The sequence below is a fragment of the Mobula hypostoma genome, chromosome 3, assembly GCF_963921235.1.
Source record: "Mobula hypostoma chromosome 3, sMobHyp1.1, whole genome shotgun sequence".
Taxonomy (NCBI): domain Eukaryota; kingdom Metazoa; phylum Chordata; class Chondrichthyes; order Myliobatiformes; family Myliobatidae; genus Mobula; species Mobula hypostoma.
Window position 1 is genome coordinate 25,298,273 of NC_086099.1, and position 27,319 is coordinate 25,325,591.

General features: G+C 41.0%; 2 protein-coding genes across 3 annotated transcripts; one reads left to right on the forward strand and one right to left on the reverse strand.

Annotated features, from left to right (window-relative positions):
* Positions 1-537: 537 nt before the first annotated feature.
* On the reverse strand, positions 538-7,404 carry rpp25l (ribonuclease P/MRP 25 subunit-like). Of its 2 annotated transcripts, none has more exons than XM_063042786.1 (2): positions 7,316-7,404; positions 538-1,182 (listed from the first exon to the last, which is right to left on the reverse strand). In XM_063042786.1, the coding sequence occupies exon 2, from the start codon at positions 1,167-1,169 to the stop codon at positions 615-617; it is 555 nt and encodes a 184-aa protein (XP_062898856.1). In that variant the 5' UTR covers positions 1,170-1,182; positions 7,316-7,404; the 3' UTR covers positions 538-614. The 2 variants fall into 2 exon arrangements, with proteins under 2 accessions (XP_062898856.1, XP_062898857.1); XM_063042787.1 differs by having other exon boundaries at positions 7,293-7,383.
* A 23-nt stretch (positions 7,405-7,427) lies between these two features.
* Positions 7,428-27,319, forward strand: dctn3 (dynactin 3 (p22)). The gene is made up of 7 exons (XM_063042788.1): positions 7,428-7,543; positions 14,465-14,549; positions 18,739-18,825; positions 22,750-22,833; positions 24,248-24,306; positions 25,010-25,069; positions 26,793-27,319. Exons 1-7 carry the CDS (start codon positions 7,460-7,462, stop codon positions 26,880-26,882), a joined length of 549 nt encoding a protein of 182 aa, XP_062898858.1. The 5' UTR covers positions 7,428-7,459; the 3' UTR covers positions 26,883-27,319.

Below are 27,319 nucleotides of genomic sequence, written 5' to 3' on the forward strand. Positions count from 1 at the left end.
CGCTCAGGATCTTCTCCATCAACTTACCAACCACTGAAGTAAGACTCACTGGCCTTTAATTTCCTGGGCCATCTCTACTCCCTTCCTTGAATAAGGGAACAACATTCGCAAACCTCCACTCCTCCGGAACCTCGCCCATCCTCATTGATGATGCAGAAATCTGGAGCACCTGGAGGAAACACACGCAGAGAACATTCAAACTCCTTACAGGCAGCAGTGGGAATTGAACCCAGGTCCCTGAGATTGTTAACTGTTGTGCTAACTGCTATGCTACCGTGACAGCCCTGACCTGATCTACTGTAAAAATGTTATAAAGCTCCAGTGCAAGGGTTCCCAACCTTTTTCATGCCATGGATCCCCTGCCACTATCCGAGGGGTCTGTGCACCCCAGGATGGGAACCACTGCTTTCATGCCACTCCCAGCCCAAATTTACTGATCTTGAAGAATGATCCAATTAATCAGCAGAATCTCAAGTTTTCAATAAAATAATAACAATGAATTTGCAAAACAAAATACCCAAACAACTTGAAGAAAGTTTCTTAAAGAGTTTTTTATATAAAGCATAATAATTAAATAACATTCCTCAAATGGTAGATTATTATATTTTCCACCCTTAGCTCCGAGATTTCTTGGGCTTCTCCCCTCTTCCAGAACCATGGTGTTTGCCCCCTCTGCCTATTCCTGCTCCGCCTCTTCGTTTCTTCTTTTGCCCCAGTGCCTCCTCTTTTAAAGTGCGTATCCAGAAAGCGTCAAATGATCCAGGAGGTTGGTAACCAAGCTCATTTGAGGGCAGTTCGTCTTTTGACAACAGGATGCAAATAGCAGGGATGTTTCTTTTAACAGTTAAACTATCTAACCCTGCCTCAGAAACAATAGGTTCCCAGAGTTCTTCAATCTGTTTATAATACAATTTCGTAATTTGATAGAGGTTTTTTAATCTTCTTTTCATGATTTCCACACAGCTGATTGCTTTACTGACAGCTTTCCCAGTGCCGGTGAACAAGATCTCTTTGGTAGTGTCTGATTCCATTTTGCCGATGGCATATCCCACTAGATTTCTTATTTTGCTGCTTTCCTTCACCTTCATTTCAATAGTGTCTTTTGGAAGGTTGGCAATTGGCTGCGGACAAGGCAGCTCTGTGATTTTTGTTTTCTTATAGTTTTCCATTATAAAAAACGTCCTGCAATTCCAAACAGATGAAAATCAGAACTTGTAATTCTACATGAAATTAGTTGTTTGCATAGAAGTGGAAATCTATAAAATTCAGTTTATATCTTTCAAAGTTATTTGAAAATTATTATAAGTGTTTGCTATATTTTGTCCTTTCCTAGATTCAACCCTAGCACAGACATGAGAACCCTTTAGAATAAAGATCCCCAATCTTTTTTATGCTATGGACCCCTACCATTAACCAGGGGATCTGTGGACCACAGGTTGGGAACACTTACTCCAGTAGCTCACATAAGGAGCCATTCCACGAGTTATTAATTCATGGAGGCATCAGAACCAAAACTGATTGCATCTTTGCCAGACTGGAACTGGATCTAGGAGCTAACATTTGTAATCATGCAGGCAAAGGCCAATGCTAGGATTTATACTTTAAAAGTTAAATACCACTATGCAGTTGAAGACAAATAAACAAAAAAAAATGCACTGCTTCTCTATTTCAACACACTCAACATGCTTGAGGAACTCAGCTGCATCTATGGAGGAGAATGAACTGTCGACATTTTGGGACGAGACCCTTCATCGGGACTGGAGAGGAAGGGGGAAGAAGGCAGAAACTCCTCACAAGCACAGGGGGATTTCTCTATTAAAATGCAGTGATTGGAGGACAACGGCACACACAGTGTATCAAAGTTTATACAGTCACTTACTGTCCATTCTCCAGGCATAGTTGAAAAGAAAATTGCCTGATAATTTAAATTCTAGAAACATAGAAAACCTACAGCACAATACAGGACCTTCGGCCCACAAAGCTGTGCCGAACATGTCCCTACCTTAGAAATTACTAGGCTTACCTTAGAAGTTACCTAGGGTTATCCATAGCCCTCTTATTTTCCTAAACTCCATGTACCTATCCAGGAGTCTCTGAGCAGACCCTATTGCATACACATCTACAACTGCTGCCGGCAGCCCATTCCACATACTCGCCACTCTTTGTGTAAAAAACTTACCCCTGACTTCGGCTCTGTACCTACTATCAAGCACCTTAAAACTGTGCCCTCTTGCGCTAGTCATTTCAACCCTGGGAAAAAGCCTCTGCACTTTCCACTTGATCAATGCCTCTCATCATCTTATACACCTCTATCAGGTCACCTCTCATCCTCCGTCGCTCCAAGGAGAAAAGGCCGAGTTCACTCAACCCATTCTCATTAGGCATGCTCCCCAATCCAGGCAACATATTTTTAAATCTTCTCTGCACCCTTTCTATAGTTTCCACATCCTTTCTGTAGTGAGGCGACCAGAACTGAGCACAGTACTCCAAGTGGGGTCTAAGCAGGGTCCTATATAGCTGTAACATTGCCTCTCGGCTCCTAAACTCAATCCCACGGTTGATGAAGGCCAATACACCGTATGCCGTCTTAACCAGAGTCAACCTGCATAGCAGCTTTGAGTGTCCTATGAACTCAGACCCCAAGATCCCTCTGATCCTCCACACTGTCAAGACTCTTACCATTAACACTATATCCTGGTGACTTATCCAACTTGATGCTTTCCAAAAGCTCCAGCACATCCTCTTTCTTAATATCTACATGCTCAAGCTTTTCAGTCCGCTGTAAGTCATCCCTACAATTGCCAAGATCCTTTCTCGCAGTGAATACTGAAGCAAAGTATTCAGTATTCTACTTTGTTTTAGGGACATATCAATATGTAGCCTAAATATTGACTCTAATACAGAATTCCTGCTCTTTGAAACTCTTGCTACTTCTCCTAATCTTAACTTCAATGTACTCTTTTGAGTTTAACAAACAGAAATCAGGTTAGGGTGCATCATTGGAGAGGGAAACTAAATTAATGTTTGAAACTAATATCTTTTCATCAGAATTGGTGGAAGTGAGAGACACAGATTGCCGAGACAGGAAAAAGCCAGGAATAGGATGGGATGATAAGATTATGAGGGGCTTAATATCATACTTGTCCTGTGATTATGTCAGGGTTAAACAGTTGGGTTGCTGGGCAGCACTGTTTTCTTTAAATTAATGAAAAAAATGAATAAATAAATAATAAATAGATAGGTTAGACAGTCAAATCTTTTTCCTCTGACAGAATATGGGACATAAGCCTTAAGGTGAGAGGTTGGACATCTTAAGAGGATATTTTGTAGGTATTTTTTTGCAAAGGTGGTAGTGGAGTCAGATACAATTACTATGATTAACAGATATTTAGGCAGACATATAAAAAGGCGAGGTAAAAAAGGATACATTCTTAATGCGGGCAAATGAGATTAATGTGCACAGGCATGACTATGAGTAGAACTAGCAGACTATAAATCATATGAGCAGAACTAGCCCATTTGGCCCTAACCTATGTTCCCTCTAAACTGTGCGCGTGTGTGCACGCACACACATTTTTCAACCAGCAAAGGAAATTAATGTGCGCACAAAAGGTTAGTTACCTAAAATAATGTAGTAATTAATAATTATATTTATTGAAAATAATCTTTTAGTTAAATGTTTCTGTTAACTAGTTAGTCGGTTTTTCAAATACCAAAATGCACATCACTAATTTACGTCACCTCACCTTTCCTGTTCCGGTTTGCACAGCTGCGTATTTTGTGGACAGTATTCATATCGTAAAATTTACAAAGATCTGTTTCAAATCCTATAGATAGGTATAGCTTACTATTGGATAGTAAATTTTTATTGAAAAAAATATTGATTCACTATGTCGAATTCAAAAGAAGCAAAGGTGTGAAGAAAGAACTGCAAATTTGTTTAAAGTTGAATGGCTTAACAAAATAGTAGAAACTGCTACACTGAAAGCTCATGAGGTCATGAACGTTCAGCTACGAGAAACATTTATGTATGATTCGTAAACTGGGATTATCTGTTTGTAATGACGTGATGCAAAAGTTGCTGGCGAATTTGCTAGTGGAAAGAAGTGGGATGATATTTGGAAACTTGACTTTTTGAAGCGTCATTTGGCAAGTAAATTGCATTTGGACGGTGCACCGTTTAGGTGAATGCCATTTGGATATGTTAATAAGAATCAAAAGCTATCAATTGGATGCAAGTTCTATTAGTCTAGATAGAGTTTACAAAGAATGGGTAAATGCCAAAGACAGGAGAGAGATAAAAATAACTGAGTGACAAATATGTATATTATTTTGTTGTTATTCTGTGCAGTTTTATGTCAAATATTTTGTAAACCTACATAAACTGTGCCATGTGTGCATTCAGTGCGCACATACTTGTGTCACAGGAAAACAATTTGCACAACATGTTTGTGCACACTGACTACTAAAAATTAGAGGGAACATTAGCCCTGACTGATTTATTACCCCCTCAGTCCTATTTTCCTGCCTCTCCCTGTAACCTTCGATGACCTTACTAATCACGAAGAAGACGAGAATGGCTTGATCAACAACAAGGATGAGAAGAGCGGCTATGTGAACACAACCACTCATTATGATCTCGCATCTGACCATCTACCTGCACTGCACTCTCTCTCTCATTGTCATACACACAAGAGATTCAGCAGATTTGGAAATACAGAGCAACAGACACAAAGTACTGGAGGAATTCAGCAGGTCAAGCAGCGTCTATGGAGGGGATTAAACAGATGATGTTTCAAGCTGAGACTCTTCATCAGGACCTGTAGGATTTACCTTGTACAACCTCAATGCACTGTGCAATTACCTATTTTCTATGAACCATGTGCAAGAGAAGCATTTCACTTATCTTGGGCTATCAGATTTCTGAACTGTCCTTGGATGCATGAATACTACCTCACTATTCCACTCTCTTTCTGCACTACTCGTTTATTTTTTAATATATTTTTATAGCTATTTTTGATGTATTGCACTGTACTTCTCCCACAAAACAGTAAATGTAATGACCTATGTCAAATATCATGAAATAAACCTGACTCTGATTCGCTATGTGACAATAATAAACCATTTCCACTTGTAGGTCTCCCTCAAAGTTACGCACCATTCTGATTTGGCCACAAGTCACCATTCACTTTCAGTTCCCCCCAGTAGTTTTCTGGAATCACCTGCCCCAGACCATTCAGAAAAGTGAATGGTTATGAAAGAACTGCAAAGTGCAGCAATGTAAAACAAGATCAGGAAATCCTGGAAAAACTCAGCAAGTTAGGCAGCACCTGTGGAAAATTAAGTATCTCATGCTGAAACCCTTCACCAGAACAGAAGAGGGAAAGCAACTTGGTTTTAATGTTGTAGACAGGGTGGAGTGGGATGGAGCATAGGGAATTTTGCTGACAGGGTTGCTGAGGTACCAAGCTATTAATGGTCCACTCGTATGATTCAATAGTGACTCCATCCAATGACTTTTTAAGTCAAGCCACAAAGTTGCAGGCCTCATGGCCCACCAAATCCACACCAACCATCAAGTACCCATTTCCAAGAGGTCCATGAATCAGTCCTCACCAGAGGATCAAAGGTGTAGAGGGTCGGCAACTTTAAATTCCTCGGTTGACATTTTGGAGAACTTATCCTGGGCCCAGCATGCAAGTACAATTACAATGAAAGCATGGCAGCACCTCGACTTTCTTTGGGGTTTGTGGAGATACAGCACGACATCTAACACCGTGACAAAATTCCACAGATTTGTTGTGGAGAGCATATTGACTGGCTGCATCATAGTCTAGTATGGAAACACCAATGCTCTTGAACAGAAAGTCCTACAAAAAGTAGTGGATACCGCCCAGTCCATCAAGGGTAAAGCCTTTCCCACCATTGAGCACATTTAAGTGGAGTGTTGTCGCAGGAAAGCAGCATCCATCATCAGGGACACCCACCACCCAAGTCATGCTCTCTTTTCGCTGCTGCCATCAGGAAGGTGGTACAGGAGCCTCAGGACTCGCACCACCAGGTTCAGGAACAGTTATTACACCTCAACCATTAGGCTCTTGAACCAAAGGGGATAACTTCACTCAACTTCACTTGCCTCATTACTGAAACGTTCCTACGCTCACTTTCAAGGACTCCTCATCTCACGTTCTCAGGATGATGCAGTCTTTCATTGATTCTATTGTGTATTATTCTATATGCATTTATTGAGTATGCCTGCAAGAAAATGAATCTCAGGGTTGTATATGGTGACGCATGTACTTTGATAATAAATTTACTTGGAACTTCTACACTAACCCATTTTACTCTTCCAACATTCCCATCAACACCCTGAGTTTGAGTACAAATCCTTTCGCCGAAGGGGCAATTTACACCAGCCAATTAACCTACTAGCCTTCACATTCTCAGGGTGTGCATGAATAGAGGACCAGGAAGAAATTCACACAACCACAAGAGTTGAAAAGTCCAGGGGGTACAAGGCATGATACAAATTCCATGCTGAATTAAAAAAATCAGGATTGAATCTGGGTTTATGGAACTGTGGGGCAACATGAAGGGAGGAAAAATCTCTTCATTTGTATTAAATAGGTGACAGCTCCTAGTCCTATTTTTTTCTCCACGAAAGGAAACACCCTCTCCACATCCATCCTATCATGACCTGCAGGCTTCTTGTTCTAAACACGTCCCATTTCTTGATTTAACATACACTGAGCACCCTTTCCTCAGACAAAAACTCACTCATTGTAGTTGTGCATTTACGTAACCTCCTCTGAACTACTTTCAATGTACTAGAACCCTTCCCAGACAACAGTACCAACAGGAAAGGTTGATGAGGGAAAGCGATGTTGTAGTTGAGCGCATCAAAACACAATCCATACCTCCTTTCGTTTCTTAACTTGCTCCATCTCACCTCCTACCCTCTAGGGCAGGGGCTCTGAATCTTTCTTTGTACCATGGGCCCCGGCCATCAAAGGTTGGGAACCCTTGAATTTTCCTTCAACTCCCTCCCCCCACCTTTATTTCAACCATTGTTTCCCCCAATTATGGGGAAATGTCAGGTACCGAGCATTCCTCGCTCCATCAGCCCATCTGACAGGTACACGTAAAACGCTGACTTGTGTCACCCTGTCCCATAGCTCTGACCCGACTACCGATGACTCCGGCTAACCCTGACCCAGCGCACCGTTGCCCCGAGTAACAGGTAACAATGACCCGGCGTAACGTTGACCTCGGATACCCCCGAACCTCCGTACCCCTATCCTCGGGTATCGCTGACCTGTGGACGAGTAACACCGCCAACTCTTCCAGAGACCGCGAGTGCAGCGTGGCGCTTTCTTCACTGCCACCGGATATCCAGTCGATGCCCCTCTCTTACGCCACTTCCTGTGCGACAGGCGGGCGGGGTTGAGCGACGGCGAAGATGGCGGAGTTGAAGAGGTTGCAGAATCGCCTGGAGAAGTTGGAGGCTCAGCTTTACGGAGAGAGGCCGGTGCAGGCAGGCCAGGTAGAGGAAAGGGAGGGGGAGGAGCACGACTCGAGAAATTCTAAACAAAATTTCTCTCTAATCTGCTGTGGTGGTGGCTGGTCTGTTTCGGCCTCCTCTTATAGTCATGGTCATACTTTATTGATCCCAAGGGAAATTGGTTTTTGTTACAGTTGCACCAACCAAGAATAGAGTGTAAATAAGGAAATATAAAACCATAAATAATTAAATAATAATATGTAAATACCAGGAAATAAGTCCCGGACCAGCCTATTGGCTCAGGGTGTCTGACCCTCCAAGGGAGGAGTTGTAAAGTTTGATGGCCACAGGCAGGACTGACTTCCTATGACGCTCTGTGTTGCATCTCGGTGGAATGAGTCTCTGGCTGAATGTACTCCTGTGCCCAACCAGTACATTATGTAGTGGATGGGAGACATTGTCCAAGATGGTATGCAACTCCAAGATGATACAACACTTGACGGCACGGCAGATCGTTCCTGCCTGTGGCCATCGAACGTGCAGCTCCTCCCGTGGAGGGTCAGACACCCTGAGCCAATAGACTGGTCCTGGACTTATTTTCCATCTGGCATAGTTTTGCATTTTGTTGTTTGATTGTTGGGGTTTTTTGTATTACTATATTTACGCTCTATTCTTGGTTGGTGCGGCTGCAACGAAACCAAATTTCCCTCGGAATTGATAAAGTATATCTATCTATCTAACTTGGACAGCATCCTCTTTTCAGACATCCCCACACCTGGTCTGTCAAAAACTCGGCTAATTCCACTTTAAAGAACTAGTCTCTACAACTCTCTAGGGGCAGAGAATTTCAGAAACTCCATATTCTCTCAAACGGCTAATCAGTAGATGTCAAGTGACTGGCCTCTTGAAACCTATCTCTCAGTTCGAGACTCTCACTAGTGAAAACATCTCAACAACTACGCTCTCATGCTCTAACAGGATCCTATGTATAGCATTCTCCTACAGAATTACTAAAGACCTAAATCCCTCTAGCCATACCTGAGAACTAGGAACTAGCCTGATGTATATCATTTGGGCTTCTTCCAGTGTCACTATGTCCTTTCTTGAGTAAGGGGACCGAGATGATGTACAGTATGCCCTCATCGGTACCCTTTCCCGGTTGTAGCAAAGCATAGCTCTCCATGACAAGAGGGGCGATCTAAGGAGAGAGGGTCGGTCCACAGACGAGTGAAAAGAAGGAGGATTCAAATTTTTTAGACTGGAACTTCCTTTCTCGTTAAAGATCTGTAAAGGTTTTGCTTCAGTTGTTGGGGGTGGGGGGGAGGAATTTTGTTAGGCCGTGCATTAACAGAACAGGCTACAAACCTGATGTTGGAGAGTGGGTTGAGTTTGTCTCGCTCTTTTATTGACTAGCTTAAGCACAGTTGACTGACTGCCTTCTATGTTCTAACTTTTCTGAGTGTGGAGTATGCGCCCGATTGCCCATTGGAAATATTTTGTTTTTGGAAGTTGAGTCGTATTACACAAATGTGATGCTGTGTTGACTATATTCAAGTTATTCATCTTACTAGAACAAATTTAAACAACCTTAAATATTTTCTCATTTAAATAACTTAAATGAGCTGTGATCTTAATGTTTGATATGTTTTATTTTCTGAGCATTATAAAAGTACTATGTAAGGATTATTAGACAGTTAGCTATTTTTAAGAGATAAATCATTTTGCAGGTTTCTGTTTGCTTCCTGAAGAACTGGAATTACAGTAAATAGAATTCTGGGGAAGTGATATAACAAGTTTTCCAGGTTATAAATATCCCATTGATGAAAGCCCGGTACATATGAATAAGCATTTGGGAGACTGGCACGCTGAATTTACTGGCTGTTGCAGCCTGCAGGCATCTGAATCAGTTTTAATATCACTGGCATATGTCATGAAATCTGTTGTTTTGCAGCAGCAGTACATTGTAATACAGGATATTAATAAAAGACTATAAATTACAGTAAGAAATGTGTATACTCCATTAAGTGAACTAAGTCGTGGGTTCACTGTCCATTGAGGAATCTGACGGCAGAGGGGAAGAAGCTGTTCCTGAAACACTGGGTGTGTAACTGCAGGCTTCCTTGATGATAGCAATAAGAAGAGGGCATGTCCTGGATGATGGAGGCCCGCAATGATGGATGCTGCTTTGTTGAGGTGCTTTTGAAGGTGTCCTCGATGCTGGGGAGGCTAGTGCCCATGATGGACTGGAACAGAGCATTTCCGTGTGACTTCTCTACCCACAACCTCAAGTTGCAACTTTGAAGAGCTGAACTGAGTTGATCAGACCTGGGAGCACTTCACAGACTCTCACTGAGGCTTGCTGGTGGCCAACTTTTCCCACGAGTGCTTGCTTTCTTGCCTCTACTGTTTCTGTGATTGCAACTCCCACAGTGTTTTGGTTCAATTTCCAATTTGCAAATAGAAGTTTGGGTTACAAACATTTTTCAGTAATGGAACTCCCAAAACTACCTGTACTGTATTTAACTTGGTTGTGGATCGCTTGCAGTCTCTAGTGGTGGAACCAAAGTGTTGCAGCTTTGTAAGATGTATCATAGATTATATTCTTCTCAACAATATGCCCACCAAAATAATTTTAAAAACTAACATGTATGGATTTCTGCATTATTAATTGATGTGCTATACTCTTTCATAAATTCAAGTTCCTGGGTGTCAGTATCTCTGAGGACCTAACCTGGTCCCAACATATCGATGGCGCTATAAAGAAGGCAAAGCAGCAGCTATATTTCATCAGAAGTTTGAGGAGATTTGATTTATCACCTAAAACACTCTAAAACTTCTACAGATGTATCGTGGAAAGCATTCTAACTGGCTGCATCGCCATCTTGAATTGGGGGGCTACTGCACAGGAGCTGCAGAGAGTTGTAAAATTAGTCAGCTCCATAATCTTCTGTTAGTGTCCAAAACATCTTTAAGGAGCGGTGCCTCAGAAAGGTGATGTCTATTATTAAGGACTCTCATCAACTAGGACATGGCCTCTTCTCATTGTTACTGTCAGGAAGAAGGTACGGGAAGCCTGAAGGCACACATTCAGCGATTCAGGAGCAGGTTCTTCCCCTCTGCCATCCAATTTCGAAATGGACATTGAACCCATGAACGCTACCTCACTACTTTTGCACTACCTATGTAACCTTATCACTGGGGATGTATACAGACTTGGCTCATTAGCTAATCGTGCTAAAGCTATATGACTCAGTGGTAAGAAGGCCATCTTTTGTAGACGATACATTTAGAGGGTCGATATAATTTGGTGTTCAACCAAACAGGAACGTCATGATGTTCGGATTAAAGCAAATGCTACACAATTATCGGTCAGCAAGAAATAACAGATCATACACTGCATAAAATTATAAAGGAAGTATATTTACCAATTTCAGCTTTATCAAACGGTTAATAGGCAAAGGAAAAGAGAAGATAATAACAGGGCCCAATACAGTTAAACCAGTTCAATGTGTACATGTCGTTGGGAGCTGATAGTGGAGTATTCGGAGGTGTATCTCTACTCACGTGCTGGACCCATGGTCTGCGCGAAAGCACCGGCCACATTCCGAACTTCCCTCGAGCTCCATCTCAAACAAACTGACTCTCTCTCAGGAGTATTGGCCCTTCCTCTTTGGAGCCATTCATCTGCACAAAGCACTTCTTGCAATGGGGACTCTCTTTCCAACGGCATTCTGTGGCATCTTCCCTTTAAAAGACCCCAAACCAGGCTGCTGCCCTTCAGAAAACTCTTCCCCACAGTACTCTCGAACCTTCTCTCACATCCCACAATCCTGACTGACTGACTCACATTCCTAAGTTGGCCAGCATGTGTCCTTATCTTAGCCGAAGCCTAAACATACTTTCTAGCATGGCACATTTCTTTTACAGAAAGTTGATATTATAAATTACCTCACAGTATAGCAGTAAAAAACTTAACCATGGCATTACCCATATATATACTTATGGGTAAACAATCAAATGTGCTCAGGTTGGAGCTCAAATCTTCCAAAAGTCATATTCACTGATCCTCAGTAGACCTCACCTTGCTCCATTGAATCATGCTCCCCCATCAGGTCAAATCCTATGACTGGTTCTCTCCAGCGTCTTCTCTCTCCCATCTCCCACCGAACCAAAGATCCCAACCCACACCGGTGTCAGGCACACAAAAAAAAACCTGCTCCCCTATTGAATGGCTCGCATTCCAAAGCACTCATTATCTCTAACCATAACCCAAACTCTGCTTCTGCAGAAAGATCATCATGTTAGCAGTGAAACCTTTACCAGAGCATTACAGTCACATATATCAAGGCACGGTAAACCATCCATACATACCATCCATGTGAATCAATTAATTACAGCAGTGCATTAAGATGGTACAAGGTAAAAAAAAAAATAAGAGTGCAGAATAAAGTGTGACAGTTACAGAGGAAATGCAGTGCAGGTAGAAGGTCATAACAAGGTAGGTTATGAAGTCAAGTCCATCTGAGCTTACTGGTGGACTGTTCCAGACTCTTATAATGGTGGGATAGGTGTCCTTAACACTGGTGATACACGCTTTCAGGCTTTTGTATCTTCTGCCCGATGTGAGGGGAAGAGAAGAGAGAATGTGTGGAGTGGCTGGGGTCTTTGAGTATGCCGGCTCTTTTACCCAGGCACTGAGAAGTGTAAACCGAGTCCATGGTGGGAAGGCTGGTTTCTATGATGTGCAGGACTGTGTCCATGACTCTGCAGTTTCTTGCAGTCACGGACAGAGCGATTGCCTTAACAAACTGCGGCAGATCTGGATAGGATGCCTTCTGAGGTGTATCCTTAAAAATTGGAGAGGGTGAACAGGGACATGCAAAATGTCTGTACTGCTTGAGGAAGTAGATGCACTAGTGAGCTTTCTTGGCCACAGCATCTACATGGCACTTGAAACACTCGACTTCAGCACCATTGATGTAAGCAGCAGTATGTGCAATACCCCCCATTTCCTCACGTCAGTGACCAGTTCTATTGATGTTACTGGAAAGATTGTGTCATGATGCCATGTCAACAGGCTCCCTATCTTCTTCCTGTAGTCAGACTCACTATTATTTGAGATAACATCAAAGTAAAAAAAAGTATTATTAGAATGCATACATGTCACCACATATAACCTAAGATTCTTTTTCTGCGGGCATACTTAGCAAATCTATAGAATAGTAACTGCAAACAGGATCAATGGACAGCAAGCTGTGCAAATGCTGATTTAAATAAATGGCATTGAGTAACGAACGTGAAATAACAAGAATAGAGTCCTTAAATGAGTGTTGTTTTCCCCTTTTGTTCAAGAGCTTGATGGTCGAGGGGTAGTAACTGTTCTTGAACCTGGTGGTGCGAGTCCTGGGGCACTTGTACCTTCTACCTGATGGCCTCAGTGAGAAGAGAGCATGGCCTGGGTGTTGAGGATCTAGGATAATGAATGCTGGTTTCCTACAACAGCATATCATGTAGATGTGCTCAATGGTTGGGAGGGCTTTACCCCGTGATGTACTGGGCCGAATCCACTACCTTTTGTAGGATTGTCTGCTTAAAGGCATTGGTGTTCCCATACCAGGCTGTGATGCACATTTCCCACCACATTTCTATAGAAGTTTGTCAAGGTTTTCGATGACATGCGGAATCTCTGTAGACTCCTGAGGCACTGTTGTGCTTTCTTTCCAATTACATTTATATGACAGGTCCAGGGCAGGTCTTCTGAGATGGTAACACCCAGCAATTTAAAGTTACTGATCCTCCAATGATTACTGATTCATGGACCTCTGGCTTCCCTCTCCTGAAGTCTATAATCAGTTCCTTAGTCTTATGGGTATTGAGTGAGAGGTTGTTGTTATTACACCACTCAGCCAAGTTTTTCAGTCTCCCACCCATACGCTGATTTATCACCACCTTTGATATGGCCCACAACAATGGTGTCATCAGCAAACTCGTAGTTGGAGTTAGAGCAGGAACTGGCCCGGAGTCATGAAGGTATAGGAAGGAGGTTATTAGGACCTTCACAGGGCATGGTATTGAGAATAATCATGGTGAAGTTGCCTATCTTTAATGATTATGGTCTGTAGGTCAGGAAATCAAACATCCTGTTACAAAGGGAGATGTTGAGTCCAGGTTTAGCAACTTGGAGATGAGTTTGCTTGGAGTTGTAGTTGGTGGAGCTATAGTCAATAAACAATAATCTAATGTAGGTGCCTTTACTGCCCAGATGCTGCAGGGATGAATGTAGGGCCAGGGGAATGGCATCTCCCATTTACCTCTTTTGAAACTAGGTGAATTGTAGTGGGTCAAGTTGTCTGGGAATCTGGAGTTATTGTTGCCATGACCAGTCTCTTGAATCACTTCATGATAGTGAATGTCGGAGCCATTAGACAGCAATCATTAAGGCACAAGACCTTGTTTTTCTTAGATGCTGGGAAGTTAGTGCTCCTCTTTAAGCAGGTGCGAGCCTCGGATTGAAGCAGGCAAAAGTTTGGATTAAAATAAGTGAAGGATGAGACCTTTTTTTGACATGGGGGGGAGAAGAGGATCAGAGCAACTTCGTTTTAGAAAGGGATTCCATTTAAATTATAAACATAAGAGATACTGCAACTTTTGTGTGTGTTACTCCATTTAAATTACAGCATTTTTCTGAGGATCTAGTGTGAAATAAGTTCCCTGCTCTGTTTGAAATATTTCAGTTTTCAATTACTTTCTGTAAAACGTAAATGTAGGGATATTATCTGTGCACAACAATTGTATTTTGCGTGAGAGGATCATTTGAGTATGGGAATCAGTTATGGTCAAAGATCATTGCCAGATTTTGATTCAACATAGAAAAAGGACCCATCTTTAACATTGCATGAAAAAAGATCTCAACCTAAAGTGTACACAGTGCTCATTTATCCAGTGATTTCCTTTGTTTTCTAGTTTACTGATGCTGTTGTAAAACTCCAGACGTCTTTGGGTAATATTGCCAGCAAAAGAGAGAGGATAAAATCTTTATATAAGAAAAGTAAGTATAAATTGTGTCAGTGAAAGATTGAACTCATTTTGAAACTTTTATTTATCTTTTCCACATAACTGGATTCCAAGTGTCTCAGCCCGAAGTGTTGACTGTTTGTTCCTCTCCATAGATGCTGCCTGAATTGAGTTCCTCCAGCAATTTGTGTGTGTTGCTCTTGATTTTAATTCTTTTCACTTTGAATTCCCAGATTTAGGAAATTTATTAACCTATTATAAAGCAAAATTACATTTGTAAAAGCAATAATTATACAGTCTGGAGAGTATAAATTCAGTTGAAAATAAAAGGTAAATCTGGAAGTAGCAATCAAATATCACCATGTATACAGTACTGAGTAAGTCTTGGGCATATATGTATAGCTAGGGTATCTAAGACTTTTGCACAGTACTAGATTTAAAAAGCCTGAAGACAGTGTCAGTAAACGAGACTAAGAAAAGAAGCTCTGAGGTCCAAGGAATAAATTTAATGGCAGTCCCTGCAATAGATTTTGATTTTCTGTTAATGTAACTTCATGAGTTTGATAAGAGAAGGACATATTTCAGAAATCAGAATTATTGAGAGGAAACACTTTAAAAGTTTTTGTAATTGAAGGAATGAGAATTATTACATCAGGTGTTTACATGTATCTGCAAATGTGTTGTGATTGAATGAGAGTGAACAGCTGTAATGGCTTTGGTGGATGAGATAATGAAGTTCTGTTTAAAGCCAGAGCTTTGCATGACCAAGAACAATAGATTAAGTAAAATAATATCCAAAACGTTAACAGTTTGCATTAAATCAGAAGGTGTATCAGTAGTAACCAGGTTTCTACTGACATGTTGAAGAAAGCAAGATTCAATGTTTAACTGCTAGAGCTCTGGGTATGGTGCTATTTTGAAAACCAACTGAAAGGTTTTCAGCATGTTTATCTTGAATTCACAGAAAATCATAATCAACTGTGGAAATTGGAAATCTGAAATAAAACAGAATATACTGGAAATGCACAGCAAGTCAGGCAGCATCTGTGAAAAGAGAAACAGTTAACTTTTTAGATTTGAGGCCCTTTGTCAGAATCGGAATAGAATTATGTGTTAGTTTTCAGTGAAAAGGGTGGTGGGGGATGGATGGGTATCACAAAAGGAATGTGTCTGATAGGGCAAGTCCAAACGAGTGCAGTTGCCAGCACACACACAATGCTGGAGAAACTCAACAGGGGAACAGACAGTTAATGTCACCCTGATGAAGCGTCTCGGCCCGAAATGTCGACTGTTTATTCCCCTCCATAGGTTCTGCCTGACCTGCTGAGGTCCTTCAGTATTTTGTGTGTCTTGCTTTGGATTTCCAGCATCTGCAGAATCTCTTGGGTTAATGAATTATCAGCATACCATTCTTTGGTTATGTGATGTACTCAGCTAGACAGACTATATGAATAGAGGAAAATAAATGTCAAAATAGTGACAGGCATATATAGGCAGTTTGGAAACAGATAATGGTTTAAACTCTTCTTGGGCTTCCAGCCGGGTACAGTTACAAAAGCCATTGGTGCGGTATGGTAGTGGTGGAAACCCGCATCAAGGAGCACAGAAGGTGTATCTGTTTGGGTTGCCCGGAAAGCAGAACATTGCATTTGCAATAGTCATAGGTTTGACTTCAAGGCACAAAATTCTATGCCATACCAATAGGTTTTGGGACTACCTGGTGAAGGAAGCCATTGAAATAAAACTAGAGGAAAAGAAATCTAACATAGATTAAGGTCTCACTCTAAGTAAGGACTGAAATTTGATTATAAACAAGGTGGGATAGTGGAAACCTGATTGGAAGAGGACTAACCAATCAGCAGGGATGGACGACGGGCGTATAAATACAGGTTTCCCCCGCCATCCGAAGGTAAAGCGTTCTTATGAAACGGTTCGTAAGCCGGAATGTCGTAAAGCGAAAAAGCAATTACCATTTATTTATATGGAAAAATTTTGTGAGCGTTGGCAGACCCAAAAATAACCTATCAAATCATGCCAAATAACGCATAAAACCTAAAATAACAGTAACATATACTAAGAATGATATGATAAATACACAGCTTATATAAAGTAGAAATACTTTTCCACAATCATTGCCTGAACTGTTCGCCGTAGCGAAAATCTCACGCAAGTGCCGTCGGCAAAAACAGGGCATAAGCACTCTCGGCAGAAAATCTCACGCAAGCGCTGTTAGCAAAAACACTTTCTCCAATAACCTTTAAGCTATGAAGCTGCCAAATCATACCAAATAATACGTAAAAATACACAGCCGATATAAAGTAGAAATAATATATGTACAGTGTAGTATCACTTATGGGAATCGGGAAAGCGTGGAGCACACTGATGATGGTGTGTTAGACTGAGTCGTCAGAGTTTAGGTGGTGCAGTGGCCCCCACCCTCCGGGCAGCGAACAGATACCGATTCGTGGAGAATGCAGCAGTAGCCAGGAGGCACCCAGCACATCTTTAAGAAAAAAGCCGAAATAAACAAACTAATTAATTAGGTGCTGCCCGGCTCGTAATTGTCGGCCCAGATCAGTGCCGATTGCTGATTCCATCGCCCCTGATCTGGGCCGACAATTACGTGTCGGGCGGCACCTAATTAATTAGTATGTTTATTTTGGCTTTTTTCTTAAAGATGTGCTGTGTGTCTCCGGGCTACCACTGCATTCTTCGCGAATCGGTATCTGTCCGCGGCCTGGGGGTTGGAGTGGTGGGATACTGGGTTGTCTTCTCGTCGTCTGTTTCCACTAGAGCAGGCAGCTCATAGTCTCCTATGACTGCCAACCTCGATGTTGAAGGTTGAGGCTCGTCGTCTGCTGTGGCTGATGTGGAAGACTTGTTTGACTGCTGAGCCTCGCGCATTTTTCTATCATACAGTTCTTTGTAAGCACTCAAACCATCCTGCAAATATCCCCTAACCCGACGTACCCTTTCAAAATTAAAGTCGTACTTTATCATCACTCATTCGATTTTGATTGTTATCCTTTCCTCTTCCAATTGCATCAGCTCTTCATCTATCAGTTCTTGGTCATGGGATGCCAAAACCTCTTCAACATCATCTTCGTCAGCTTCCACAAGCCAAACTCACTTTGTCCTTACTTCGTTCACCACAATCAAAACGCTTAATTATGTCTAGTTTTACGCTAAGTGTAACACCCTTACGAGCTCTTTCAGGCTTTTCCAATACCATAGATCTCATCTTGCAAACGGCTGCTCACAGGCACGTGTTTAAGCAGTGCCGGCGAGAATGCAGTTCCGAATCTGGGGGAGAGCGGCTGCTCAGGGAGCGCGCTGATATTTTTCGCGCGCTGCTTTTTTCGTAACAGTGAAAACACCTTCTGTTAGCGAAAACAGGTACTAATGTAGGTCTTTCGTAACAGTGAGGTTTCGTAAAGCGAACGTTCGAAAAGCGGGGGACACCTATACCACCAGACTAGACACGCCCAGGCATCATCCCCAATGAAGATGGCAGAGTTTGTCTTCCAAACATCAGTTAAAAACAAAAACCTGAACCCAGCTAGACGTCTGGGAAGAGGTTACTCATCATATACTCTGGAAAAGCACTAGATCCTTTTTCAGATAGCGGTTTACCTAAAGTTGGAGAATTGGATATTGAGTCCTGCAGGCTGCAGTGTGAGATGTTTTTCCTAGAGCTTGTGTTAGGCCTTGTTGTAACAATACAGGAAAGCACAACAGTAAGGTCTAAGTGAAAGCAGAAAGGAGATTAAAGTGGAACCTCTGCCACTCACTCCTGCGAACTGAACACCGATGCATGCAAAACAAAGTGGGGAAAGGATGAATTCTTTTCCTCATGTAATTAATGCTTCTTGTAAAGGAATGTTTCATGGATTAAAAGAAGTTAATGTTGTGCCCATATATAAAAGGACAGTGACTAACTAGGACATTATAGGCTCATGTTTATAACTTTAGGCATAGAGAGTCAGATGGAAGACATGATTACAGGTACAGGGAGAGTGAAGCTTCTTTAGACTTTCAGCATGGCTTCCATCAACAGTGGTCATGGCCTACCAACCTGGTTGATTTTGTTCACATGGTTAATTGGTTAATAGATAGTTTGCTTTTGCATTAGCATTGTGTAGAGCCAATTTTGGTGTCTTTATAAGGTTTCTTCTTTTTTCTGTAAGTTTTAATTAATTTTGTGCGATAATCAATTTTTGCAGTTGATGATCTAATAAAGTACTTGGACCCTCAATATGTAGAGAGAATTGATGTTCCAGATGCCATGAAGCTGGAGTTCATTCTAGCAGGTAAGGGTCAATTACTTAAGATCATTAATGATCTCAGTAGAAATACTATAAGCAATAAATCATAATTATATTATCTATGAATACTCTCAGTGATTGCACTGTTGAAATTTACATTTCATGCCCTTTATGTGCAACTGTCGTGTTCGCTATGTATTGAACATTTTTATAGCTGGAATGAAACCTATTTGTGATGTTCTATCTGTTTTGTTGGCCAGCCAATCCATCTGCTACCACATACAGTGAATAGTGCCAATTTCCCTTTATTCATAGAATAACCTAAGAGTTATTTTGCTCTTTTCCAATAAAATAGAGCCAGTCCCTTAACCTGGGCAATATTAGAGAATTAAAGCCAATGAAGATCATCTGGGCCTGGGGATTAATTCCCCCAAAGGATTGCATGTTGCAAAGGCAAGGTAGTTTTAACAAGGGTTTCAAAAATATGAAGTATCTATCTATATAGACTACCTATCTTAAAGATAGTGAACTTCTGCAGTGTGTTCATGAAATTGCCAGAGTCCATGGCTAACGATGTTGGGATTGGAAAGACCCGCATAGAGTTGTAAAAGCTAAGTCAAACCAGACCAACTTGATAGAACTTTTTGAAGGTATCATGAAGTAATGGACTGCTCAATACCTCTGGATGTTCACTCAGAATTTGATAACACCCCTGTTTAGAGATTGTTCCCCAATGTTGATGGAAAGTTCGTCCTGGTTTGGAGAGTGGGGAAAAGAGATCAGTCACAGAAGGCAGATAGTCTCATTCTTCTACAAGTATTGCTTTATTTGTGGGGGAGATTAGCTATTCACTGTATTTGAAAATGACTTTGATATTTATTCATTTGAAGGATGTGGACCTTTTTTGCAAGGCGCTCTATTCAATCAATATAATGCCTTGTTAGGCCAAGTCAGAGGGCATTTAAGAGTCAATTGGGTGCCAGTAACTTAACCACTTAGTTACCCATCCTATTAAAAATGGCACTTAAATTTACTGACCGCACAAGGACAATGTAGCCAATGTATTTGGAAGCATGTGATGTTAGATTAAAAAACAGTTTTTCTAAAGGTTGAACTCAAAGCTCAGAAGGTAAAAACCGATTTGGAAAACCGAATAAATAAATAATTTCAATGAGATAGAATTAGTGGATACAGCATGGAAACAGACCCTTTGGCTCACCAACTCCATGTCAGCCATCAACCACTCTATTTTCTTCACTGTCAGATTGCACCCCTCCCCTCTCAGATTTTATCACTCTCCAACACACTGGGTCCAATTAATAGTAGTCCATTAACCAACCAGCTCATATGTCTTTGGGATGTGTGGGGAAGCGGATGGCACCCACAATTGTGATTGAAATCATCTCTGTCCTTGTGAAGCAGTAGCTGCAACACTGTGCCTTAGAAACAGAAAATAATCTTAAAGACACAGTAATTAATCTTAAGGAAAATAACCTTAAAGAATTATTGAAAGAGTCTTAATCTTAACGGCTAATAGAATGCTAGCTGGATACTGAGAGGACTAGAGTAGGACATGCTGGGATGAAGTTACGACACGTGAATAATCATGCCACTGCTGATTTTCATACTGTATGTTGATAGAGTGCACCGTATTTGTTTTCTTCCCCGGTATCAGTGTTAAAATACCAGGAATGATTCTACAACAGTGGTCCCCAACCTCCGGGTCGCGGACTGATACATTGCCACGAAGAATGCAGTGGTGCAGCGATAGTCGGAACGCACCCAGCACATCTTTAAGAAAAAAGCCGAAATAATCAAGCTAATTAATTAGCTTGTTTATTTCGGCTTTTTTCTTAAAGATGTGCTGGGTGCATTCTGGTTACCGCTGTACCACTGCATTCTTTGCGGCAGTGTATCGGTCCGCGGCCTGGAGGTTGGGGACCACTGTTCTACAAGCATACAAAAGGTGGTAGAATTTTCAAGTACAGAAAGTTTTTGGTATAGATGAACTGTTAGTTTTAGGTCTGAGAGTTTTAAATTGGAAATCTGTAAAATATTAGAAGGAATAGGGTAAAGGAGTCAGGATCGTGCGACGACATTCATATTCAGATTCACTTATTACGTGTACTTCGAAACATACGGTTAGTGTGTCATTTGGGTTAATAGCCAAGACAATCTAAGCATGTGCTGGGGGCAGCCTGCAAATGTCGCCACAATTTCTGGTGCCAAACATCACAGATAGGCTACATTGTAACTGTATGACAAATAGTGAGGAAGCTCGATATCCTAGTTATCTGGGATACAATCAGACAAAAGTGATGAAGCTGGAATTAACTGCGCATTGAGCAGAATATTTGCTTTTATGAAATCTGGAAGATTAACTGTAGTATGAGAGGATACTTGTGTAGTTCCATTATCCGATTAATTCTATTGTTCGATGTAAGTAGAATCTGTAACATTGAATGGGTTGAGGGACTGATAAATAATGCAACTGTAGTTGGAAACTGAATTGGCAAGTATTCATTCCACTGAGACCTACTAGGTACATACTGCAAGATGGGAATAGTATACTGTAAGATTCAAAATCTCACCTACCTTTTAAAACAAAACTCAGTCAAATTGCAAATTACATTTTAATACAGTCCAGTGGTAAATATTGCACAGGATTGTTGCAGTGCACAGATCGTCTTTTTTACAATCTCAAGACAATGCTGGACATTTAAAAACTTTCAAGTACTGCAGGTCTGCTCCATCAGTGAACTGCTTCTTGGTGGGGGAACGTATTATTGCCTGCTACAGAAGGGCATGGGAGTCAGAGTGCAGTTTAACAACAAGGTCCACCAGATTGATTCCTGGGATGGCAGGACTTTCGTATGATGAAAGACTGGATCAACTAGGCTTATACTCGTTGGAATTTAGAAGATTGAGGGGGGATCTTATTGAAACGTATAAAATCCTAAAGGGATTGGACAGACTAGATGCAGGAAGATTGTTCCCGATGTTGTGGGAGTCCAGAACGAGGGGTCACAGTTTGAGAATAAAGGGGAATCCTTTTAGGACCGAGATTAGGAAAAACTTCTTCACACAGAGAATGGTGAATCTGTGGAATTCTCTGCCACAGGTGAGGCCAGTTCATTGACTATATTTAAGAGGGAGTTAGATATGACCCTTGTGGCTAAAGGGATCAGGGGGTATGGAGGGAAGGCTGGTACAGGGTTCTGAGTTGGATGATCAGCCATGATCATACTGAATGGCGGTGCAGGCTCGAAGGGCCGAATGGCCTACTCCTGCCCCTAATTTCTATGTTTCTATGTCAAGCGATTGCTTTGGGCATCTCTCTATTGATCAAAAGACATTGGTAATGTAAAATGCTGCAAGTCCATTTCCCTTGTTTATTGGCAAGACCGATGGCGGGGGAGCTGTGTGGCTTCGGTTGTAGTGAAGAATAGGCCTCCAGCCATGGGCTTGCCTGTTACAGCAGTCCAGGAGGGGAGACGCCGGAGGTGATGTAGCGCAGCATGGATGCTGGGTTGGGGGCTGTCCCCTCCCATTGGTGATGCCCTCACGTTCACTTGGTGGCAGCCAAGCTGAATTGCGTGCGTACACTCGTCTGTAGTCTGCTGAAAACAGCTTGTTCTTGCCGATAACATTCATGTACCATCAATTTACAGGACATGTCAGTCAGGGACTTGGGCTGTGTTTTTTTTTGTATTTACTGCCATCTTGTATGTGCTATATGTGCCTTGTGCTGTGTATGACTGTTGGCACTGTGTTCCTCTGGGTATGTACCTTGAGTAATGCTTTATTTGGCTGTGTTCAAGGATATTCATATATGGTCGAATGACAATTAAACTTGGACTTGAACAAGGTGACAGTTATGCTGACGTTTTGTGACATCTTATTTTGTGTTAGTTTGTGGATTACATGGCCTTATTTGTTTTGATATCTTTTTCTTCTCTTCCATTGCAGAGGAGCAGTTCATCCATTCCCAAGTGCGTCTTTTAGAATTGGTGAAGAAACATCAGCCTTACCTTGAGAGCGAGCACATTAAAGGTAAATATGAGCAAGTATCTTTGTCAAAGTAACTGGGTCCAGAACGCACGGTCTCTTTTGACTCAAAGCATTCTTTTTAAAAATTTTACTTGTGCACAAGGAGAACAGCATGGCCCCTGTCACCCACACTATTCTGAAGTTGAACAGAAGGCTGCTATTTTTATACAGACAAGAGAAAGTCTGCAAATGCAGGAAATCCGAGCAACACACACAAAATGCTGGAGGAACTCAGCAGGCCTGGCAGCACCTATGGAAGAAAGTACAGCTGATGTTTCGGACCCTTCGTATGTTGCTCGGATTTCCAGCATCTGCAGATTTTCTCTTCTTTGATTTTTGAACAGAATTGGCTTCTCAGTTACAAATATTCATTATTGTAAATTGCATATGTTTGAATTCCTTACTTGTAAGATCAATCGCCATTCACAATGGAGGTGCCAAAATCAATCAAAACTTCAAACAAACAGTTCGTAATGACAATAGGTGGCAGGGTGAAGATACGTCTCTGCAAAAGGAGGTGTAAGGCGCTGATTTCCTTTGCTAGCCTGCAGGTCACCCTTGGGCAAGGTGTAGCAGCACCTGCTTAGCCCCCAGATCAGGGTCACGTAAAGCCATGGGTGCAAGTGGTGGATGGTCATATGAGCAGCAGGTACATATCACAAGTTCTGTTTATGCGATCACTGATGTCAGGCAGACAATCTCTGAAGAGTATTGATATTGGCTGGGGTCAGCCGTCTTGTAAAGACACTGCCCAGAAGAAGGCAATGACAAACCACTTCTGTAGAAAAATTTGCCAAGAACTATCGCAGTCATGGAAAGACCATTATGGCCCACGTCATACGACATGGCACATAACGAATGAGCGAAAGACGATAGAGCCTTAGTTGTTGGGTATGTTTTGCATCCTTTTGTTATCTCGTCTGTCTCTGGTACCCCCTTTTTGAAAAGGAAGATATTTATTATCATTATCATCATCATCATCATCATTATGCCTTAGGATGACTTCTCTGGAAAATTCTCCATACAGATGCCTCACTTGTTTGGCTTGAGTACACACTGCCAGAGACTATCCTGGTCTGCAGTAAGCAGAGGTTCTTTTTACTTGCTCTTGTGCACAAATTTGCCCTCAAAAGCACAAAGAACATGAAGGAAACCTGAAGTGAAGAAACTCTTACCCCTTTCCTTACTGACACCATTTTCCCTGAGTCCTCTTTCTCTCTGCCATCTTTCCTTTCCCTGCCATTTCAGGCTTTTCCCCCTTTTTGCTCTACTCTCTGTCTACTTTGAAACATGTTTTAACTTTTTCCTTCTGATGGGTCCCCTCTATTCTTTTGTTCGTAGGAATATTGCAGAATGTAATACTGCTCCATATTTTATACACAAATTTAAAAACCTAATTTGTTGCTTATCTCTTCAGCTGTGCCTAATTATTCTTCAAGGGTGCAAGCGCTGACGCAGGTTCAAATTCAGGAGCAGGTATTTTATTTTCATCACATTTCTCGAGTTTTTTTCATAGAATAAGTTTTAGTTCATAATCAAGTCTAAAAATTGTAATGCAGTAAGCTCACTAATCGAACTTATTTACTTTACTTGAAGTGTTATTTGTAAATTTTTAAAAGAATAATACAAGTACAAACAAATTATAAGTACAAAATCTGCTTTTTTAGTTATCTATATTAACCAGTGAGTCCGTGCAGTGATGCCTGTATGCCACTGGGGTTTGGGCAGTCGTGAAGGTCCTCTATCTGTGACAGTGTTCAGGGTTTCTTTCATCATGTTAGTAGTTTCCTCCTGGCTTTCTCTACTGTCAGTCATGCAAGTTCCGGGTGGGGTCTCGGGAATACAGTCGCATTCAGATGTAGAAGAATTCTTCATTGTTGTTTCCGTAACAATTTTGTTTAACCAGTCAGGGTTGTTAGCCCTGAGTGGAACCCCGATACCTGGAGTGGTGGACCACTCTTAATCTGTCCTCTGTACCCTTTGACCTGTTTGGCAAGGGTGACCCTACCAAGAGCTAAAGCATAAAGCCCTGACCCCAGCCAACATTGCTCATTGAGGCACGCAAGCCTTCAAACTGTGACAAGGTTGGTGGTCCTCTTGGAGGATCTGTATTGAGCTATTATCAGTTTAGATGTTCTTAAATCCATTGTCCTACATTTTTGTCTTCTATTTTATGCAGGATCAATGTAATGCAATCACAGAAGATGTAACCAAGATGCTAGATGAATATAACAAAATGGTATCCTTTAATTTATAGCATTCATAATTCTTTTATACAGTTTCTCAGATTATGTTGCTTGTGGAGAATTCTAGTTCATTTAGTACAACACTATTAGCACTGCAGTAGACAGCTTGAAGCAGACTTGCCTGCCTCTTTTCAAGTTGCCTCGTGTAGACTGTGGGTGATGGAGGGAAATTGCATAGTCTTGAACTCAAGTTGTGATTTAGACCTTTAAATTTTAGTTGAGGCTGATTCTGCTTTTTTCCATTTTGAATCAACATTAGTTGGTAGAAGATTCAGCATGTTATTGTACCATTTTTAGTAAGCACTTTTTCCTTAAGTTCATTCCACGATACCTTTCCCCATGACTAAACATTACATTCTCCACATGCCATTTGAACTTTCTGGGTTTTAACCCCTCTACAATTTGAACAATGAATCTCTAAATGAAACTAAGTTTCATCTGTATTTCCAGCTGGTTTATCAAAGGAAAGTTTGGATTCATATAGGTACATCTAGTAAGAAATGATGAGCAGAAATGGGGGGAAAAAAAACTTTCAATTTTGCCTTGTGACTCTATCGGCAAAGTGTTCCTTAAGATAACTAGCAACAAATAATCTGGACTGAAGGATCCCAAATTGGGATATTTGTACCTTTGGGTCTGAATGGCAATTGTTGAGGCTCAATAGAGAAAAATACAGTGCAGTGGAGGGGTGGTGTGTGAAGATGCAGAGATGGGTGAGAAGTACCAGAGAATAAAGAGAAGGATGGATGGAAGGTGGTCAGGAAGATGATTGGGCAGTGGTGTAAGTCAGACAGATAAAAAAAAAATAATTGCTGCTTTACGGAATAATTTACAAAGCAAGTACAGTCAAGGATATATTTATAGCTTGGTGAACCTGGTACGTTTTATGCTTTGAAGCAAACTGGGAAATTCTCGTTCTTTCTGGAGTGAAATGACCATGAATCTCTGATAGTTCTGATCTAATGTCATTTCATTAAAGATACATTTTAAAGATAAACTTTGAAATCAAGATGTACAGGTCACTGAGTGGGGGAGGGGGAGCAGTGGATGTAGTTGAATGACTAGAAAACCGTCAGTATCATGCTTTTCTGTCATGTGAAGTCAGGTCACCTGCAGTGCATTAAGAAATGCAAGTTGATATGAAATACATCTTGTGTTTATATACTACTTCCTTTCCCTCAAATTCTGTAAGAGCTCATTTTATTCCACATCTCAAATCTTTGTGTAATGATTTGTGAATTCTTGAAGAAGGAATTTCTGTTGCTCGAACAGCCATAACGCGAGGAACAGCTGCAGGTGACTATTTTGTTTTGGTACTGTTATGGAGAATAACCAAGGAATCTTCCTTTAATTGTGATTTAATGAATGTAGTTTAATTCCTTTTGTCATTGATTTTCTTTCCCTTGCATCCTTTCACAATCTTTCCTTTTAAAATCTTTCTTCCACTTTCTCTGTATTTTAAAACTTGTTTTCTGCTTGTGATAGATTAATAAGTATCAGTTTGACAAATTAATTCTCTTTATGGCTATAGCCTAAGCTGCTCAGTATTTCCATTTTCTCTTTTTTACTTATTTCAAATGCTCTGCATTTATCATATGTTGTTTTTGTAGGGGATTTCATCTTTGAGTTAACACCTGAGCATTATTCTGTAATCTAATAATCTCCTTTTGAGGATGACGCAAATACCTGTCAATTTACCTTAACTGTGTCGCTCAGATTCTACTCCTTTCAAAGCAGTTTGTTCAGTGGGAAGACATGCTAACCAAGCTTGAAGCTGCAAAACAAATAAAGCCACCCTCTGATTGACATTATGTAGTGTGGATGAAAAAGAAATGTGGGAGAGGAGCAAACGATTCTTAATATTCACATAACCTTGTATACGTAATGAGTAATTTAAAACATATATTGTTTTACAATGTGTTCCCTGTAAAGCATTTTAAAATCTTTTGCAGTAATATAATTGGCATTAAATGTGATAGTAATTAGAATTACAGATGAATACCTTAGTGTCACATCTGCAAGTTTACGTTACAATATTTAGAACTAATGATATTTAAAATTGAAAAAAAGTACTGATGACTGACTGTCGCTTTCCTTTTGTAATATTTAAGTCTGGAGTGCAATTTTTGTTTTGTGAACCTCTGTGTGATTTAAGAATTCTTCAGTTTACTCTTGAATTAATTATCTAGGGACTTGTATATATATATACACACAAGCTAACATAAACTTAATCCTTGCCTGTG

Coding starts and splice junctions, on each gene's coding strand:
- rpp25l (XM_063042786.1), bottom strand. CDS start 1,169: ATGGAAAACTATAAGAAAACAAAAATCACAGAGCTGCCTTGTCCGCAG.
- dctn3 (XM_063042788.1), top strand. CDS start 7,460: ATGGCGGAGTTGAAGAGGTTGCAGAATCGCCTGGAGAAGTTGGAGGCT. Junction 7,544..14,464: donor GGCCGGTGCAGGCAGGCCAG/GTAGAGGAAAGG, acceptor TTTGTTTTCTAG/TTTACTGATGCTGTTGTAAA. Junction 14,550..18,738: donor AAAATCTTTATATAAGAAAA/GTAAGTATAAAT, acceptor CAATTTTTGCAG/TTGATGATCTAATAAAGTAC.